This window comes from Thamnophis elegans, chromosome 4 (genome assembly GCF_009769535.1).
Source record: "Thamnophis elegans isolate rThaEle1 chromosome 4, rThaEle1.pri, whole genome shotgun sequence".
Lineage (NCBI taxonomy): Eukaryota > Metazoa > Chordata > Lepidosauria > Squamata > Colubridae > Thamnophis > Thamnophis elegans.
Window position 1 is genome coordinate 85,968,891 of NC_045544.1, and position 20,277 is coordinate 85,989,167.

Consider the following 20,277-nt stretch of genomic DNA (forward strand, 5'->3'; position numbering starts at 1 on the left):
TTGCTTTTTCTGGGGATGCAGGATAATCTATATTTGACAATTGTTTTAGTAATTGCTCTTCCATTTATCAGTTAGGAGAAATAACTTTCATTCCTTTAAATCTTTGCACCATAACAGACTTTCCTGTTAAGTAGAGCAAAGGTTTGTATAAAGCTGAAATATGGAATACTACAGGTAGTCTGGGTTAACGATAGGAACTGGGGCTGGAATTTAGTGGATAAGCAATGCATCATGTATGACATCATGTGATGACATCACTTAGCAATAGAAATCTATTTAGTCCCTTTTGCTGTTGCTAAGTGAAGATTGTGGGTAGTTGAGGACCTCTTTGTGACTTCCTTCTAGATTCCAACAAGCAGAGTTAATGAAGAAGCCATCCAGAAGTTGTGAGTCCTCAACAAACAGGCTGGCAGGTGGATATATGGCTGCTGCAGCGCAGTGCATGGCTGGCCTGGGGTGGCTGTTCCCAGGTTGGGAAGGTGCATAAACATGGAGAAATCAGGTCTCCAGATATTTGTATATTTACCATTAACTGCCTCAAACATGCTACTGTAGAATGAAGATCTCTTTATTGAAGGTTGTGAACCTTTACTGAAGGCTGTGAACTGCATGCTGTCTAGTGCGGGTATACATCTAACAATCTGCATTGTGGCTGGTCTGAAAAGGAGTTTCAGACCTAGAACCTTCAACAAAGAAGCCATTATTCTGTAATGGATTGATTTAGGCTAGTAATTATACATAACATGCATGCATGAACACAAATTGTGTTTCTCACTCTTTGTGTACAAATGTGTTGTGGCCCAGCAGGAGCCGTTGGAGCTGCCACCAGACTCCAACAGCGAGGGGCCCTATGAGTCGGCTCTGGAGGATGTGGAGGACTCTGGACAGGGTTCCGACTCCGAGCAGGGCGCAGAGAGGCTGGTTGGCCACTAGGAGGTGCCTGAGCCTTGGACCAGTGGGGAGGAGACAAGGGAATGTGATCGTGATGTCAGCAGTGAGTTGTTCTTGGATGCCCGGCACTGAAGAGCTAATCGGCGTCAGGAACAGTTGCGCAAGTACAGGAGATAATTGCACTCAGCTGGTGGTAATTAGGCTCCTCTCCAGACTATAAAAGCACTGCTTGTGCGCATGCCCATTTTGCAGAAGTCAATGCAGGAACAAATATTGGAGAACATTATTATGAGCTTGGTAGGCTGGATTGCTGCCACGGCTTATCTGTGCTGGATTGCTGCCAAGCTTGTCTGTGCCAGTTTGCTGCCAAGGAACTGTCTATCTTTTAATTAAATGCCGTAACTTATCTTTGGCTCAGAGTGTGTTGGTGTGGGACGAGGGGAGTCAGAACACAAATGTATAACTACTACGTGTACATATTATATAACACTATACAAGTGTATATGCACAGATATCATTTCCTCTATATATAAACAAATGATGACATGATATGAAAATTCTATGAAATGAAGTTCTGACCTTCTGTAGCTTTTGCAAGTGCAGCCCAAATTGGTCCAGACATGAAACTTCTCAAGGTTACGTTTTCTGTAGTCACATATTCATTAGATGCCCCTTCCATATTCTCTACAGTCAATGGTAGCTTTATTAGAATATCAGATACCATTTCCAGTACTATTTTATCCTGCTCCATTCTATCACTAAGGCAACAGGGAGATCAAAGATAGACTTAAAATTATCTATGGGAAGTAACCAAGTTAATATCCCACTATTTATACAGGTAGTCTTTAACTTGCAATAGTTAGTTTAGTGAGGTTTCAAAGTTACAATGGCACTGAAAAATGTTATTTATGGTCAATTTTCACAGTTATGACCTTTGCAGTATCCCCATGATCATATGATCAAAATTAAGATGCTTGGCAACTGGTTCATATTTATGACCACTGTTGTGTCCCAAGGTCATGTGCTCACCTTTTGTGACCTTCTGACAAAGTCATTGGGGAAGCCAGATTCACTTAACAACCAGATTACTAACTTATCAATTGCAGTGATTCACTTAACAACCATGGTAATAAAGGTTATAAAATGGGGCAAAACTCACTTAATAAATGTCTCACTTAACATCAGAAATGTTGGGCTCAATTGTGATTGTAAGTCAAGGACTATCTGTATATCACCTTTTCCTCACTGTTTTTACTGCTAAGGAGTTTTTTTTTTCTAAAGGGTTAGGGGTGCAAGGGTGTTGTAACTTGACAGCTTTAAGACTTGCATGCTTCAAATGCCCGAGTTTCTGAGCCAATAGGAAGAGCGTTGTTAAGTGAGTTTCACCACATTTTACAAGTTGGTCACGCCCACCCGGTCACATGGCGGGCAAGCTACTCCCACAAAGCAGGCCATACTACAGAAGAGATTCTAAAAATTTTTGAAACTCACCACTGGATCATACCTACAAAATCCCTATACTTGAATTCTACAAAAAGCAATTAGGAGAAAGGAAGCTTTTCATCCTTTGTATAATTTTGCAGCAGATCATGAGGTGCTGAAGTTACTGATTATATCTGTTTTACTCCAATAATATAAATTGTTTTCTCTCCTGCCAGCAAGTTTATTTAATGTGGTACTTTCTCATTGCTCTTTGCAGTTAGAAAACAAACATTTATTCCGTACAGTGCAGCAGAGAAAAGCAGGTAGTTCCCAAGGCCAAAAAAAGCTCAGTGAAAGTTTCTATATGTCCCTTGACATATACATTGATATACATAGATATTTTAGGCTTTAAGCAACTATTAATTGTTTCAACTTGTGCTACATTGGGGTGGGGGTGGGGGAGGAAGAGGAGGAGGAAACTTCAAATAATAACCTGATAATATCTGTGCTATATGTTGGTTGGGTACTGACAATTGAATTAATAAATAATTCTGCCTGAGCTTTTAAGTATTGTCTTTCAACACAATGATGCATTCCAAAGAGTTCCGGAGAATCCACTTCTGGAAGAGATTGTAGATAGGCTCTGCAGTCTTCTAAACTATCTACTTCAGATATTGGTCGGTACACCTGAAAAAATTATTGTTAAATGCTTTATTGTCTCTGGTCATTCAAATACAATGTATTGTATTATATACCAGGGTTTTCTAGTTAGCCCATTGGCTTAGTCCAAAGGTGGTTTTTTCCACAAGTTCCTCCTCCCCATTTTTTGCTATCTTTACCTAAATATGAAACATAGGTGTAAGCATTCAAAGAAAAAAAAAATGAAGATCTGAAATAAAATTAATAGAACGACTAAAATATGCACCATACATTTTGTAAGTCAAGTATAGGTACTGTGGATTTTCTTGACATCTCTAAAATGATAGTGAAAACTTCAGGGACCATAAACTCAAGATTTATATAATACTACTGCTAATATTGTATCATGGTGGATGCAATTCTGCAATGGAAGCCTCACTAAACGTATGTGTGATATGCATGAGGCACCTTTAGGGCAAGGCTTCAGTCTTGTGGTTGAATCTACCATCTTGCCTTTTTCATCCTTCCTGCAGATGCCCGTTTTTTTTTTTTAAAGAGTGAATTGTGAATGGGAGAAAAGCTGAATTGTCATAGAGTAAGAGGAGGTAAAACATAGGCTTAAAAAGCATGTGTTGCTCACCTATAGTTTTGTTCTATGAATGGCTGTCTTTTCATTCACAGATATAAATTTCTCTCACCTGCCAGACTTTCCCTGAATACTATAGAATTAAGATGCATATTGGCAATCCTGATGATGCTCATTCAACTGTGCAAATCCTAATGCTTTACTATTATTTACCTTTGTTAAAACAGATGTAATCCCCTGTGTGAGATCTTACATGATTTTGCATGGGGAGGGGTGTTAAGTCATGGAGGGCATTTTAAAGAATGCAGTTACAAATAAACAGCCTAAGTTCTCAGAAGAAAAATCTGATATGGGGTGATGGTGAAACCAGCATCACACCATTGCAGTGCAAGCATTTTGCATTTTGAAATAAGAGTAAACTAAATATTCCACATCTTCCACAAATAGTTTATAACTTTCTTACATTAAATACACGAGAATTCAAATATGTAAATGAATATTTTAACATATGCATTATTCTTTTGATCCACAGTAATATATCCACAGTAATTATATATAATTTACTAAATTTCATGTGCATTTTTGGGGTAGAATTTTCTTAAAACTAATTATTAGCTGTTGTTATAGAAAAATATTATATAGAATCTATTTCACATAAACAGAAAGATAAGAGTAAAACACACATATGCACGCACACACACACATGAAACACAAAAATTCAAACCGTTTACAACAAGGGTAAAACTATAGATTCAATCATTGAGCTCAAACATGCTGTGGAGATTTCTATTCCAAGCCAATATTCAATGAAGAATTTGGAAATTCAGCCTCTTTTTAATTTTATTCAAAAGCCCATCTTTCCTGAGACACAAGAATCCATTATTGAAAAGGTCAGATTTTTGAGAATGACCATTGGCTTACCTGAAGTGTCCTTTTCTGGGTCCTGCGAAGGAAAGTCCAAGCATGGATTAAATACAGCCAATCTGCAAAGGACTGAATTGAAACTTTAAGCCACACCTCTGGTGCCAGCTATTCTTCAGATTTTCTTCAATGAAGACGTGGACAATGTGCTCTGAGAAGTTCAGGAACAAAGTCAAGGAAGTCAAAACAAATATCCATAGTTCCGCAGAATCATATGACAACTGGCGGAGCAGACCCCAGGGTGGGGTTGGACTCTCTTTTGCAGCACCCAGAAAAGGACCCTTCAGGTAAGCCAATGGTCATTTTCCTGGGTGCTGCTCTGGAGAGTCGAAGCATGGGACATACCCAAGCTAAATGTCACTAGGGCGGGGAGCGGAAGCGTCCAGGGTCTCTCTGCTGGTATGAATGCCCTGGAAAACTCACCTCCCAAATGTCCCCTCTGCAGAGTCGAACAAAGGGAGATAAGGAAGTCCATGTTTCAGCCTTGCAAATCTCCTCTATTGGTGCCTGGATAGCCCAGGCCACCGTGGTGGCGGCGCTTCTCGTAGAATAAGAGGTGATATGGCGTGGCACCAGGATAGATTGAAAAATGTGGGCCGAGGTGATGCAGGCCCGTAGCCAGCGACCGATGGTCTGAGAATAAACTTTGGGGCCCTGGGAGGCCGGTTGAAACGCAACAAAAAGTGATTCAGAGCGACGGAAATCAGCCGTGTGCTTGATGTACTTATGTATTGCTCTACGAACATCAAGCATATGCCACTTTTCTCTGTGAGATGTTTGGGGTGTGGACAAAAATCCAGAAGTATGACCTCCTGGGTGCAGTGAAACCAAGAGTTGATTTTGGTATAAATGCCAGGTCCAAACGGAGGATCACACTGCCAGGTTGAATCAAACACAAGGCCTCGCGAATTGACAGAGCTGCCAATTCAGAAATTCACCATGCAGACGTGATGGCAATCAAAAAGGCTGTCTTAAATGTCAGATGTTTGAGGTTGGCCGAATGGAGGGGCTCAAAGGGCGGGGCAATGAGAGCCCGTAACACTACATTGAGATCCCATGAGGGGTACCTGTGAACAACCGGAGGCCTCAAGTTGGTTGCACCCTGTAGGAAACTGCAGATGATGGGTTAACGCCCAAGGGAAGAGTGGTCATCTACTGTCAAAATCGTGGACAAGGCCGCCACCTGTCGTCTAAGAGTGTTAGGGGCTAGGCCCTGGTCAAGTCCGTCTTGTAAGAAGTCCAAGATCTGGGAAATCATAGCCGTAGTAGCCTCAGCCTCATGCTCTCTGCATCTCTCGTTGAAGGCCTTCCACATTGTGTTGTATATTCTGGTTGTAGAAGGCTGCCTGGACGCCTGAATGGTGTGAATGACCTTGGTGGAAAGGCTACCCCTACTTAGGAGGTCCCTCTCAAGTGCCAGAAGGCTAGTTGTAGCCACTGGGGCTCTGGATGTTGAAGCGCCCCCTGGCTGAGAGAGACCTTGTGCCGTTGAATCCGCCAAGGAGGGTTGACGGAGAGACTCACCAGGTCGGCGAACCAGGTCCTTCTGGGCCAGTAGGGAGCCACGAGCAGAATTTCTGCCTCCACTAACAGAATTTTCCAAATCACCCTGGGAAGAAGAGGCAACAGGGGGAAGGCATACATCAGACCCAGTGGCCACAGAGAGTGGAGAGCGTTGACCCCCTTGGCTTGTGGGGCGTGGAACCTGGAGAAGAACCTGGGGAGGTGTGTGTTCTCTGGGGAGGTGAACAGGTCGACCAGAGGAAGGCCGAACCTCTGAGACAACTGGTGGAACAAGTCTGGATGCAGGTGCCACTCGGAGTGATCAACCGTGGTCCTGCTCAGACAGTCCGCCTGGATGTTGTGGACTCCAGAGATGTGCTCCGCTTGGATCGAGCACAAATGTTTTTCTGCCCACCTTCCCAGGTGCTCTGATTCCTCCATCAGGGACCTGGAGTGGGTGCCCCCTTGGCAGTTTATGTGTGCCTTTGTGGCCACATTGTCCGTTAGGATTCTCACGTGACGCCCCTTGATGTGGTCTCAAAAGTGAACGAGTGCGAGCCGCACTACTCTCAGTTCTAACCAGTTGATGCTGTGGGACACTTCGGGCAGTAACCATCTGTCCTGCGCAATCTAGTTGTGGAGATGAGTGCCCCAGCCGAATAGACTGGCATCCGTTGTGATGGTGAGATGGTCTGGCTCTTTGAAGAGGGTGCCCTTTGCCAGCACGGGGGACAACCACCACTAGAGAGACTGATGTACCTTCGGAGAGACTTGAACCAGCTGTTGAGAGTTGCTCATGTTGGCCCTCTGGTAGGGTAGGAGGAGCCATTGTAGGTGTCGCGAATGAAGGCGTGCCCAAGGAACTATTGACAGGCACAAAATCATCTTGCCGAGGAGTTGTGACAGCTGCACCACTAATACCTGTGACGAGTGTAGTACCTGCAACACCTGGCTTCTAATGCTTGCCAAGTGCTCTGGAGGCAGGGAGAACTGGCAGCTGGTGGTGTTGATGATGGCGCCCAGGTGCTGCAGTCTGGTGGTCGGATGCAGGTGACTCCTTTCTCTGTTGATGGAGAACCCGTGATGTTGGAGGGTTCACAGAGTATGCTGCAGGTCTTGTACCGCTTGTTGCTGTGACAATGATTGGATGAGGACATCGTCCAGGTAGCAATTCAGGTGCACTGGGCGAGATCTCAGGAAAGCTGCCACCACAGCTAGGATCTTCGTAAAGGTTCAAGGTGCTGAGGACAGACCGAATGGCAGAGCCCTGTACTGGGAGTGGCGGCCTGCATAAAAGGAACCTGTGGTGAGCTTTGCAAATGGGGATGTGGAGGTAGGCCTCCTTGAGATCTATGGATCTTAAGAGATCTCCCGGCCTGATGCAACCCAGAATTGACTGAAGGGACTGCATCTTGAACCTCCGTTATGCTAAGTGATGATTTAACTTTTTTAGATAGAGGATCCCCCTCCTCCCCCTGGAGTTCTTTGGGACAAGGAAGAGTATTGAATAAAACCCTGTCCCTTCCTGACCTGGTGGAACCGGTTCTATGGTGTCTATGTCTCTGAGGTGAAGGATGTCCTGTTCCATGAGAGCCTTCTTGACTGGACAGGAAGGGGTTGGACACCGAATGAAGTGTCGGGGTGGTGGAGAAATGAATTTTAATGTTAGACCTATGCATATCATCTGAAGGACGCACTGGTCTGACGTGATCCGCTCCCATTGGGCGTGGAACAGCTGTAGACGCCCTTCTATGGGAGCCGTCCGCTAGTGGTCACTTATAGCATCTGAAGGGTCTGGAATTGGACCCTCCGCAATAGGAACATTTGGAGAAGGACCATTGATGGTTCCTGCCACGAAAGGGCTGACGGTCCTGAGACCTATCCGTGAACTGAGAGTATGGACGTTAGAAAGAACTGGAGGTAGACGGTTGCTCCAAGTTCCGAAAGGGCTGCCTCTTATAGGTCTGTGAACCCTTACGGTCAGATTTTTTGTTGACCGAAGGCATAACCTTCTTTTTGTCCTTGTTTTCAACCAGGACGGGGTCTAGGCCCCCCACAAAAAAGCTTGCCGCCCTTAAAGGGAGCTGAGGCAATCTTCCACTTCGATCGCATATCCGCGTTCCAATGTCTGAGCCATAAGAGGCGCCTGGTGGTGACATTAGAAGCCAGGGATCTAGAAGCAAATTTGGCAGCGTTCAGGGTAGAGTCAGCCATGTACTCTGTTGCTGCGATAATTTTGTTATCATCCTGTCTCAATTTGGTATCCTCTGCCAGAAGCTTGGCTAGGAGCTGTCTCAGCCAGAGTAGCACCGCCCTGGACAGGAAGGACGCAGAAGCAGAAGTTTTAATGGTCCAAGCCACCACCTGATGAGTCTCGTGGCAAGCGTTCTCGGTTCTTTTGTCCTCCACCTTGAGCACTTCTAATAATTCAGGGGGAGCACTGAGTTGGAAGTGAATGCCACTACAGGCGCATCCACGGGAGGCAATTTCAGTAAGTCATCTAGACTTGGGTCAACCGTGTACAATTTCTTCTCATTACTACTACGGGTGGCAAGGGTGCCTGGCTGCACCCATTGCTTTTGCACCACATTAAGAAATAACTTTGGAACTGGCACAATTTCCTGAATAGGTTCTGGCTCCTCAAAGAGTCCCTCGCTGAGGTCTTCCAGAGCAGGAGCAGTCGGAGCTGGGGTGATAGTACCTAAGCGGGTCGAGGTTTTGGCCTTGTTCAGAATAGTTTTGAAATTAGTATACTTGAACAAGCCAGAAAAGGCTGGCTTGTCAGGAACAGCAGCCTCATCCCCTGAGAATTCTGGTTCTACTCCTGGACCAAGGTCCTCCTCCCAGTCAGAATCCTCACTGGCCAATGAAGAATGTGATGACTGAGAGGGCTGGGCCTGAGTCACTTCTTGTAAAGATCCTGGTGTCGGGAGTGGGCGTGATTTGTGCAGGCGCTTGGCCCGTTGCAACATGCCGGCCTCTATCTCTTGGGAAATGGCTCTGGCAATGACATCCTGCATTTCTATGGAAAGATTGGGTCCCTTGTCTTCTGGAGGGAGAGCTCTGGGTGGGGGCTGAATGACCGGTTGTTGTGGTGCAAGGGTCCCCACTGTGACTGGCTCCTCCTCCAGATCAGACTGACATGCAAAGAGGTCTGCTCGATTGCCCATAGATGGCCCAGGGGAGCCTGCCATTGCAATGGAATCAGCAGAGGATAATTCCTGGCCTTCATCCTCACTCTCTAACATTGGAAGATCCTGATCAGGTTGAACCCCAGGCGAGTGATCCCCAGGGGAAGCAGGCCCAGCTGTCTGGGCCTGTAGTTGAGCCCTAGAAAATTGCTTCTCTAAGGCCTTCTGGCGTCTGATGGCATTTTGTCTAGGCCCAAACTCTGCTTAGTCCCTTGCCTAGAGTAAGGCTTGCTTGCTCTGATGGCCTCCCTGGCTGCCTTGCCAGCCTGTCTGGTACTGGCCCTGCTGGTGGAAGGACTAACCTGCTGCTCCTCAGGGGCCCTGTCTGCCATGATTAAATGTGGGGATGTAAGCCATGAAAGGAAACTTTCCCCCACTCACCACTCAGACAAACAGCCGTAGTGCTCTATTGCAGAGGCACTGAAGGCAAGGGCAAGCAAAGCTCAGCAGTCCTTTGATTCTGAAGGAGAATGGTGCGAGCTCCAAGCTCCCAGCACTCACACAGGTCAATTAATGTGATGTGCGACCATGTGGGCCATCAACCTCCGCAGCCACCCTCAGTGTGATGGAGGAGCTGTGAGTAGGCAAACCTGCCAGAAGTCCAGACAGGAAGACTTCTAGCGGCGACCTGCAAGAGACAGGCAATCAGGCTGCTGTAGCTGCTTTTCGCGGCAAAAGTAGGTCAACAAAATGGCAGCCGGAACTTTTACCCTCTCAAAATGGCTGCCACCATGTTTGACGCTCTCAAAATGGCCATCGCCATGTGTGACCCTCTCAAAATGGCCACCGCCATGTGTGATGCTCTCAAAATGGCCATCGCCACATGGGAACCACCTAAAATGGCCACCCACATACACAGTAGAGCTCTGAGGCTCCGTTCCAACAGCCGGCTCACTCAGAAGCACGGTCAGCAGCAACGGAGGGCTCAGTGGGGATATAATTGCAGCAGGATCACTGCGATCGCGCTGGCATCGGCACTCCGACCATGCGCCTTCCCCAACAGCTGCCTGCAGCCTCATGGCACCTGAGCAAACCCAGGATACCGGAGAGGCTGAAATTGGTGAGAACCAGGGAATTAAATTTAAGGGAGACTCACAAAGCCTGCTCCAATAATCAGGAAATAGAATAGAATCTTTTTGAAGTAAATAGACAAATAGAGAGTCCAAGTAGTCAAGAAACTGGAAGCGTGTCCACTGGGCTTAGCTGAATTGAAAAAATCTGAAGAATAGCCAGCACCAGAGGCGTGGCTTAAAGTTTCAATTCAGTCTTGGGCAGATTGGCTGTATTTAACCCAAGCTTGGACTCTCCAGAGCCGCACCCAGGAAAAGTTGTTTTATAATGTTTATGGAAATTGTTTCTTTTCAGTATCTATTTTTGATTTTCAAAGTCTAGTTTTGATTTGTCCTCTCTCTTCTATATAAATATTCTATGAATAAATATGTAGTAGCTAAGGTGCTGGACTAGCAACAAGGAGGCTATACGTTCATGACCTGTCTTAGGCAAGGAATTCAGCTGGGTGACTTGAACCAGTCTCTTAGCTCAACTCATCTTATAGGGTTGTGTATGGGGGAATAATAGCAGGTAAGTTCAACTAAGAAATAGTGACTGGCTCAAAGCCATCCAGCTGGATTTCATGCATTATATGCTGTCTTTGCAATAGATGATTGATAGATAGATAGATAGATAGATAGATAGATAGATAGATAGATAGATAGACAGACAGACAGACAGACAGACAGACAGACAGACAGACAGACATAGAAAGATAGATAAATGCAGGACAAACCAAATAAGTAATACAAATTGTTGAAGATTCTTTTTATGACTCCTAAACCATCTCTCCTTCAGAGTAAACCTACTCTGTTCACTCAGTTGTAAATTTGTGATATTAAAACAGTAACATAATGAAAAATAGTTCTCATACCTCATCAGCAGTATAAACAAAATCTTCTCCCAATACAGAAGGATTATAAAAATTATCTAAAATGCTAAGCAAGCATCTACGGTCCCAATTATCAGTTACATGGCCTCCATATATTACTTCTCCAGTCAAATAATGCAATGCTACCCAAGGAATCTTTTGGTGCTTCTCAAGGAGCACTTCCAATATTTTGATCGAAAACTGGAAAAGAAAAGTTATCATTAGGAATTACTTTTTTATTACTTATTTGTGGAATACTTGTTAGCTGAATGCTTATTAGTTGAATAAGCTGAATAACACTTCAGATTCATGAATCCAACGAATCATTTTTTAAACATAGTAATATTTTCAATGTATTAAATAAGACTGGATGTTTAGAAAAGTTATTGTTTTATTATTATGAGCCTTCTGAAGTCAAGCTATACCATGCTATAGATTGGAGAAATGTTATAGACATGGTTATAGCTTGACTTCAGAAGGTCCAATTAAATCTCTCTTAGTGTCATTAATAAAGGGATCAAATATGGATTTCTCACCATGTACACATATACAACCAAAGTAGAGTGTGTTTTTTCTCTGTGTCATATATGAGGGTATATGCATAATTTTGTATTTATTTATTTATTTAGTCATGTTTATGGAGTGTATATTGGAGGTGGTGACCCTTTGAGAGCTGCATGCAATGAAATTTCATTTTAATGTATGCTGATTAGTGTACATTCAAAGGGGCAATAAAATTATTCTAAGTTCCAAGTTTTTATTACTCAACAATTAGGTGGATCCACAGATAGCTTATGGATTATGCTCAGTGAGTATTTATAAGTGGACTAAATCAATTATCTATCTGGAGAGACATCTTCAGTGGGGTGCCACAAGACTCTGTCCTGAGCCTGGTTCAATATTTTTATAGATAATATGGATGAGGGAGTTGAGGAAAAGCTTACCAAATCTGCATATGATGCAAAGCTAGGAGGGATAGCTAATACCTGGGTATAGAAGGAAAATATTTTAAAAAGCCTTGTATGGTAGGCAAATTCAAAAAAGCTACAAACAGTGGGTAAAAATGAAATATATTGAAATTTAACAGGGAGAAATGTAAAGTTATGCAAGTAAATAAGATTTTTTAAAAAACAGAATTTGGAAAATCTAGTTGAAGAGAAGTACAAGAGTTTTGTATACTAGTGAATCATAAGTTGAATATGTCCCAAAAATATAATGCAAAGAAGGCCAATGGAATCTTGAAGAGCAATTAAGGGAACAAAGAGTCCAGATCAGAGGTGGGTTCCTACCAGTTTGCACCTATTCGGTAGAACCGGTTCGTCAAATCTACCGAACCGGTTAGAAGAGGTTCCACCAATGGACCCGGAAAGCAGGCTACACCTACAGAAGAGGTTCCAAACATTTTTGGTCCTTGGATATGATTATTCTACACTATCATGCTCATATTTATAAAACTCAGTGCCTCTATGAAAGGTAAGGATGACTACTGCGTTTTTGGAGCAATCAGAACATTGCGTGTGCTGAAGTTGTTTTAATGCAAACCAAAGATGCCTTTTAAAAAACAAGTTTACATCATATTCTTATGCATGCCAGTGCTGTGTGTGAGGTAATTTAAGGTGGTTCTGACAAGTGTCGCCGGCAACTTCATATCCGGTCACATGGGCGGCAAGCCACTCCCATCCGGTCACATGGGCAGCAAGCCACTCCCACAAAGGAGGCCACACCCACAGAGTAGGTTCGAACAATTTTTGAAACCCACCACTGGTCCAGATCTACATGATCTGCATCTCACTGCACTTTGCTTTGATCAGAACATGCTTTCAGTATTGTGCTTAGTTTTGCATATACCTGTTTAAAGAAGACATTAATAAACTGGAGCAAGTTCAGAGCATGGCTATCAAGATGGACAAAAGTCTGGAATTAAGTCCTGGTTAAAATATCTAGGTATGTTTTTAGTGGGAGGAGGAGACTAGACATTTGACAGAGAAGATAATTTATATAGCAAAAATACCTAGAATGTGATTTCCATATCTAAGGCATCGTGGGGATTATTGATAGCCTGGTAATCATTATTACAACTATTTCTTACAATTCCATATAATTTTCCTAATTACAAAGCCAAAGATAATTAAAAATACTGTTTCCAACCTCACAATTCAAAGTTAAATACAAAGTATATTAAATAAGGCAAAGAAAAGTACATAAACTAATGGATTAGGGCCGTGATGGTGAACCTCTGGCACGTGTGCCAGAGGTGTCACGCAGAGCCCTCTCTGCTGGCATGTGCACCATCTCCCCAGGTCAGATCTCTGTGGCTTTTCTTTTGTGAGCTTCTGTTTCTCTGCAAACGACAAAACAGAAGGTTACAAAAGAAAAAGATCTTACCTCTTGCTGTACTGCCAGTGTTGGGATGCCACGCCTCCCGCTGGCCAGCTGATCTTTGGGTCTCTGCTGCGCAGGTGCGCATATCTGCACTTGCATGTGTGCATGTCTGTTCATGTTCATGTCTCTCTGTGCACTTGTCTACACATGTCTGCACATGTGGGAGTTTGCGCGCACGTACACATCTTTCAGTTTGGACATGTGCATGAGCGCAGTTTGGGCACTTGATATTTAAAAGATTAGGGTTCATCACTGGGTTAGGGGAAAAATTGAATATAATAAAAAAGGAGGAGAGCCAATTGAAAAAAGATCCATAGTGACATAGGTTCAGCAAAATACATTTTAATTTGCAAATATAATTTTATATAATATTTTCTCTTGCCTCTAAATCGGAAGAATTAAAAGCATATGGAATGTTCCAGCCCAAAACTCCATACTTCTTTCTTTCAAGAATGACAGCATTGAAGAAACATAGGCTAAACAACAATCTTTTCCATGATGGCCCACAGTTGGTTTTATTAAATATAGTTTCTGTTACTACAGCAGTGTCACCAAATCCAAAAGTTTGAAGTAATGTTCCTTTTAGTCCTTGTGGAGTTTCTATTACTATCTTGAGGAAATAAACAAACAGATTATGAGTAAACATTCACAGGAAATGTATCAATAAAACAAATAAACACACAAAGAACTTTTACTGACATTGTCTATAATAACATAATCTTTTAAATCCAGTCATCTTATACTCCCTACTTATAGTTCAGTGAATTAAGGAGGTGTCTGTCTGAGATGCTTTTGAATGCTGTCTCTTCTGGACTTTAAAAATATTTCAGCCCCCTTAGTCTTGGCAATAATTCCTTCATACATTTGACAAGACCACCTTGTTTGCTCTCTACATCAAATTTGCCAAAATCTATTTATTTTTGTCCATGTAGATGCAATTTTGGGCTAGCAGAAACACTCAACTTTCTCCTAAAGCAACAAGATTCTGTCAATGTTTGATTATGTAGATTATCTGTCTCTACATTTTTATTATAAGTTAATGTATTCACCATAGCTCAACTCATTTTAGCTTATATTTTATCCTTTGTAAAAAAAATCCTCTCATTAGCAATTATATAAACTACTGAATAATATCTCAGATTGTTGGAAATCTTACCTTTAGCCCGCTTCTCAAGATAGATATGGGTAAAGATCTATCTGATGTTGAACTTAACCATAGTCTAAATCCTGGATTTATAGTTGTATCAGGTAGGATAAAGCTATGGAAGTAATCATTTTTATAACAATTTTACTACTTGAAATGTGATACAACATTATAGTGCCCAATCATCAATTCTATTTTACAAAAAAACCCATAAAAATTAGAAGAAATAATGTTAATCCCATAGATGCTTTTCAAAAGGCAATTGGGCTCTCATTGTTTTTTTCCTTGAAGGCAAAAAACTTTTCATTCAAAAAGCTTCTTCAGTTCTGACTGAATGGTAGAGAACGGAAGGATTTATATTATTTTCTTTGCAGTCATGTGGTCATTAGCACTCTGATGGTTGGTCGTTGAAGCCAGTTGGGGGTTTATCTGTACGTCCAGGGTCACCTGAATCAGAATGCAAATGGGTGTGGAACCTTCTAGGAACTGCTGAAGTTTCAGGAAGGTTCAACAGCCATTTGCATTCTGATTCAGGTGACCCTGAGGATACAGATAAACACTCAAGTGGCCTCAACGACCAACCTTCAGAGTGCTAGTGACCAGGTGATTGCAAAGACAAGAATATGAATCCTTCCATTCCCCACCATTCAGTCAGAACTGAAGAAGCTTTTTGAAGGGTTTTTCTTTTGCCTTCAAGGAAAAAAAACAAAGGCAGTCCAGTTGCCTTCTGAAAAGCACCTTTCGGACAATCATGACCTGGATAACTGAAAATCTCTATAGACAAATAATGATAATGTTAATACTGTCTACTATAGGCATAGATGTTTAATTATCTCTTTATAGGTTATTATTTAAGGATATAAAGAGATTTTGTCAGAGATCCTGCTGGGTTCAGATGTGGGCATTTTCTGCTAATGTATCCATAGCAGGAGAGAAGATAGCAGCAGGAAACAGAATTACCTATAATATACAATGTAAGGACTGTAATTGTGATTACATTGGATAGACAGATGAGTGGCAAACTGTTTCCATGAACACTAATCAAACAAGTGGACAAAGATCTAACCTTACAAGGACAGACTCAATCACAGTTTCAACTGGGAAGCCACATTCCCATCAAGACTAGTAGGCCACTCAGCATATTCCACTCTTTCACACAGCAATGAAGCTACTTAGTCTGATAATGAAACATCTCTAGGTTTTAACCAAGCTCAGAGACTACCAAAAACTGAACAGAACTAAAATTAGCCTAATTTGGTTCCTCACCATCTGAGAATAAATCATGTATAGAAATTATTTTAAAAAGTGCTTACGAATCAACAATTTTGCACAATCTTGGCATAAATGAAGTTGCGAGGTGGCAATTCTGAAGGAATACCCACTGTTCACCCAGTATTTGTGCTTTATATATCAATTCCTCTGCTTTGCTTCCTTGGCCACGTCCCAGAGATAGCATTTGCAGATTTTGTGTACTTGTTTTTATTTCTTGGGCAAAGCGCAAGACAATTGCTGTAATGTCTATCTCTATATAATATACAAAAGAATACCTTTTATTATTTCATGTGAAAATACATTTACGTAGAACAATGTTACTGTGACATATTGTCAGTGAATATGTGTATGGACCCAGAATATACAGTTCCTAATGGACCTGATGGGACAGGTAAATGTAATCCAGTAAAAAGGCAGTTGTTCAAATAATCTGGGAATAGAGCAGTCAGTCAGCGCAATATGGCTAAGAACACTGCCTGATTATTTGGCTGCATTGACTTGAAAACTTTTGTACTTTCTGTAATGTTAGATGAATATAAAAAGTTGGCACCAAGTGAATCTAAGGAAGACCTAATGGAGGTATTCTCAGAGGAAACCTGAAGAGATTGTTAATCATTAGTTGGAATGTAAATGGCACAATTAGGAAAGAACAATCTTCCCCCCAAAAAGGGAAAGTTAAATAGCAAAAATGGGAATATTGGGGAAAGTTGAAGGGAAAAATTGGGAAGAGCTATCAGAACAATAGAATTAAAAAGGAGAAAAAGAATCTGAAAGAAAAAATATAAAAATTTCAAGATCAAGAAAAAGAAAAAGCCAAGTAAATGGATGAAACGACCATAAGAGAAATGAAGTTCCTGAAAGACCAAGAGAAAATGATTAAGAGAAGGATTTGTTAATAGAATAGAATCAAATTTAGTGAATATAGCCAAAGGTTTATGTTTAATATAATGTGTGGGAAATAGATTAAAATTTGTGAATAACTAATCAGATGAAATGTTTAATATAAAAATTAAATTTGAGGATATATGTTATTAACAGTAAAACAGAATAATAGATGGAAATGATATGTTAAATGTGATTACCGGTAACTTGGAGAGGCAAATAATAATATTGTCAATATATTAAGAAGAAATTCAAATTAAGCGGGAGATTATGGAATGAAGAGATGACTGAAATGGAAAAAAGATGTAAAATGTACTATATATAATTAGAAGACGTAAAGAGGGGAAAACCTGGACAACATTTGTTTATAAAGAAGTTTTAAGTACCGTATGTAACAAAAAATAAAAAAACTGCTTAAAAAAGAGAGGAAAGAACAATCTAGACTATTTGTGAACAAATTGCATAAATTATCTGCAATGTACTCAAAACAGATTGACTATAGTTTATTATTTATCTATTTAATTATTTGGCACAATTTCTATACTGCCCCAATCACAAAACTCTGTGCAAGTTGCACATATAAAACATCATAAAACAACAACAATAACCACAAAAGAACAAGTGAAAGTACATATGATGAAGTGGGCTAAAATAATGGTTTTAATATACAGATGGAACAATGGAGACCTTACAAATTGTCTAGAAACTATAAAGGCACTTCAAATTTATGGTGAAAATGTGAAAAAAAATGAAGGGGCATTTAATGTTTGGTGGATTCAGTGGAAAATTCTGGATTCAAATACACATATTGATTTGGAGAAATTTAAAGTTTAATATACAATTGAGACCTAACCTAATCTCTGGAAGGATGATATTATACAAAGGTGGGCACTATGGAGGGATGGCTCTCCTACTGGGCCCCACCAGCAGATATTCATTGGCCAATGGTACCCACAGTATTCCTCTCCTGCTGGATTGGATAAGATAGGTGGAAGCAATCAGAATGTGCTGATCTTGTTAGTAACAAGTAGTGTTAGATAGATGATAAATGTATTATTTGCATATATAGAATAAATATAAAAAATAATTTAAAAACTAATACATATATACACATGTGCTGAACACAAAGGAACACATACAGTCTATCAAATGCTCACCATGAGTATGGAGGATAATTAGTGGAGTTGTAGAATCAGATCCTTCATACATTCCTTTTAAATTAATTCCTCCAGTCTGAAAATACCTAGTTCCTAATTTCTCAGTTACAAATATTTGTACTGCTTGGTTTAACATTTCTGAACGAAGAACTTTTATCTAGAAAAAATAAAAGTGACAATGATAACATCTTGTTTTACACAAAGTGTTGTGATGTTTAGTTCTGGGTGTTGCTTAGCGGAGGAACACAAATACATAAGTTTTGCCCCTCCTTTAGCCCTCTTTCCAATCAACTAGCAAAAAATCTGAAAAGTTCATCCTTTCCCACACTTGAGATGTCAAAATCATGCCTTCACAGTCCTCAGAAATAGCAGGAGATGACAGTCTAATCTCAAGGAAAAATGTTTGGCTCTCCCAATACAATACAGTTTCTGAATTTTGTATGCCAATATCATTAACTGTCAGATATCTTTCAAATCAGCTAGAAACATGCTTCTTCTAAATGCCAAAAAATACTTTAAACCAGTAATATTTTCATTACTTGCCAATATAAGTCTTTCAAATGGAGAAAGCTTCTCCCAAGGAAAAATTACATGTATACTCTCCTCCTCCTCCTCCTCACTTTCTCTTCCTAGCTGTGATTCTGACTCTGTTAAAGTAATTATTAAATAATTACTGAAACGTTGAAATGTTTAACAATTATACTGTATAAACATTGTAACAAATTGGTACTTTTTCAGTATTATAAACTTTGTTTAATGTAATTAAAATTTCCAAGCATATTGCCTTGATCAAACAAGATGTCCCTTACTAAAATTCTTGTCATGACTTTTAAATGGGCAAAATCATACTTCATAGAAAATATTTTTTGATCAAGGTACCTCAAATGGGCTAACTTACAGAACATATCAAAAATATGGAACCCATGATTCCTAAGGGAATTAAATTTGGGAAAGTTATAACTGCTTTATTACTAGTGGCTGTCTATTGGGCTGCTGCACATGATCTTTATTTTCCACGTTCTGACAGTTTCCCAGTCAGTCTCATAATCCCTTGCTCACCCACCTAGAACTAGCAATGTACCTGCCTGCTGGGAAGGGAGGACAGGACGAAATGTGGAAGGAAGGAAGGAAGGAAGGAAGGAAGGAAGGAAAGAAGGAAGGAAGGAAGGAAGGAAGGAAGGAAGGAAGGAAGGAAGGAAGGAAGGAAGGAAGGAAAGAAGTCATTTGTTTCCACTATCTATTTGCCCATCATGGTCATTCTATTTTTTATTTAGGTAAGGAAATATCTCTGAAATGATGATCCAATGAAGCATGGGTTGCCTAGTTATTTCTAAAGGTTATGCACAAGAAAGTAGATAATAAATTATTATGCAATCCAGGAAGTTCTAGGATAGAGAAGTGATCAGTGTTTAAAAGGCCATATGAGGAACAAAAAGGGCACAATATGTGCAAAAATATATCAGGTAAAAGCATATAATGTGGAATATTTATTATACATGTTTATAAGTTCTGTAATTATCTCATTTTAGTATGACTTCCTGCAAGACAAACCAAACAATTGTTGAATAAATGTTTACATTTAACCATTAGTCTCTTATTCATTGGTCAGCAAATCATTGTTTCACATTAATAGGCAAATTTTATGGAAAATGTGATTTATTTTATGTGGGAAAGTATACTGCCCTGTAGCAATTCAACTGGTCATTTGCCTTCAAAGGATCAGACAATATGACTAACATTGACTAAAGGTAGTGACTTCAAGTTCTTCACTCTCCTTGATTTTAGTAATCTAAATATTTTAACTTTTTGAATTATTTTATTGTGAATTGTATTTCTATACCATTGTATTTAGGGACATGCTTACTTTACAAAAAACAAAAACATTTTTAAATGTAATTATTTATTTAAAATATACATGATGTCACGGTTCATTAAAGAGGGAGTTGAAATGCTAATTTGAATATAAGAGTTAGGGGAAAGGATGATACACTGCTTATATAGATTATTTGGAGAATAAGCATTTGAATATTTATATCTTGAAAAAAAGCACTATAAAATATTGAGTTTCATTTGTTTGGAATTACTATGGGCTGCATATAGAACAAGTTATTAGGACATCAACAATCTATACTTGGTTAATGCCATATGGAAGGCATGTTAGTATCTATATTACAGTTACATAAAGTACATAAAATGCACAAGGCATACAACTTGCTGACTTTTGCACAGCTATACATTTCCCATCTATATTTAGTTACGTGATTTAATTAATTTATTTCTAACATCCAGTTAGAAAAAACAATTAGCATAAATCCTCTTCCAAGTGGTTTTGGAAGAGGTAGAGGTAAAGGATGTACAGATATTTC

The 20,277-nt window shown here is 40.4% G+C and overlaps 1 protein-coding gene across 1 annotated transcript in view; it reads right to left on the reverse strand.

Annotated features, from left to right (window-relative positions):
- The window catches only part of DNAH14 (dynein axonemal heavy chain 14), a 227,018-nt gene that overhangs the window by 16,748 nt on the left and 189,993 nt on the right, over positions 1-20,277 (reverse strand). Inside the window, exons 74-81 of the mRNA XM_032216059.1 lie at positions 18,455-18,558; positions 17,912-18,068; positions 15,914-16,124; positions 14,613-14,715; positions 13,839-14,066; positions 11,078-11,275; positions 2,807-3,000; positions 1,471-1,649 (exon numbers count right to left, since the gene is read on the reverse strand). Of these exons, the coding sequence (XP_032071950.1) occupies positions 1,471-1,649; positions 2,807-3,000; positions 11,078-11,275; positions 13,839-14,066; positions 14,613-14,715; positions 15,914-16,124; positions 17,912-18,068; positions 18,455-18,558 (1,374 nt within the window). The remainder of the gene's footprint in view (positions 1-1,470; positions 1,650-2,806; positions 3,001-11,077; positions 11,276-13,838; positions 14,067-14,612; positions 14,716-15,913; positions 16,125-17,911; positions 18,069-18,454; positions 18,559-20,277) is intronic.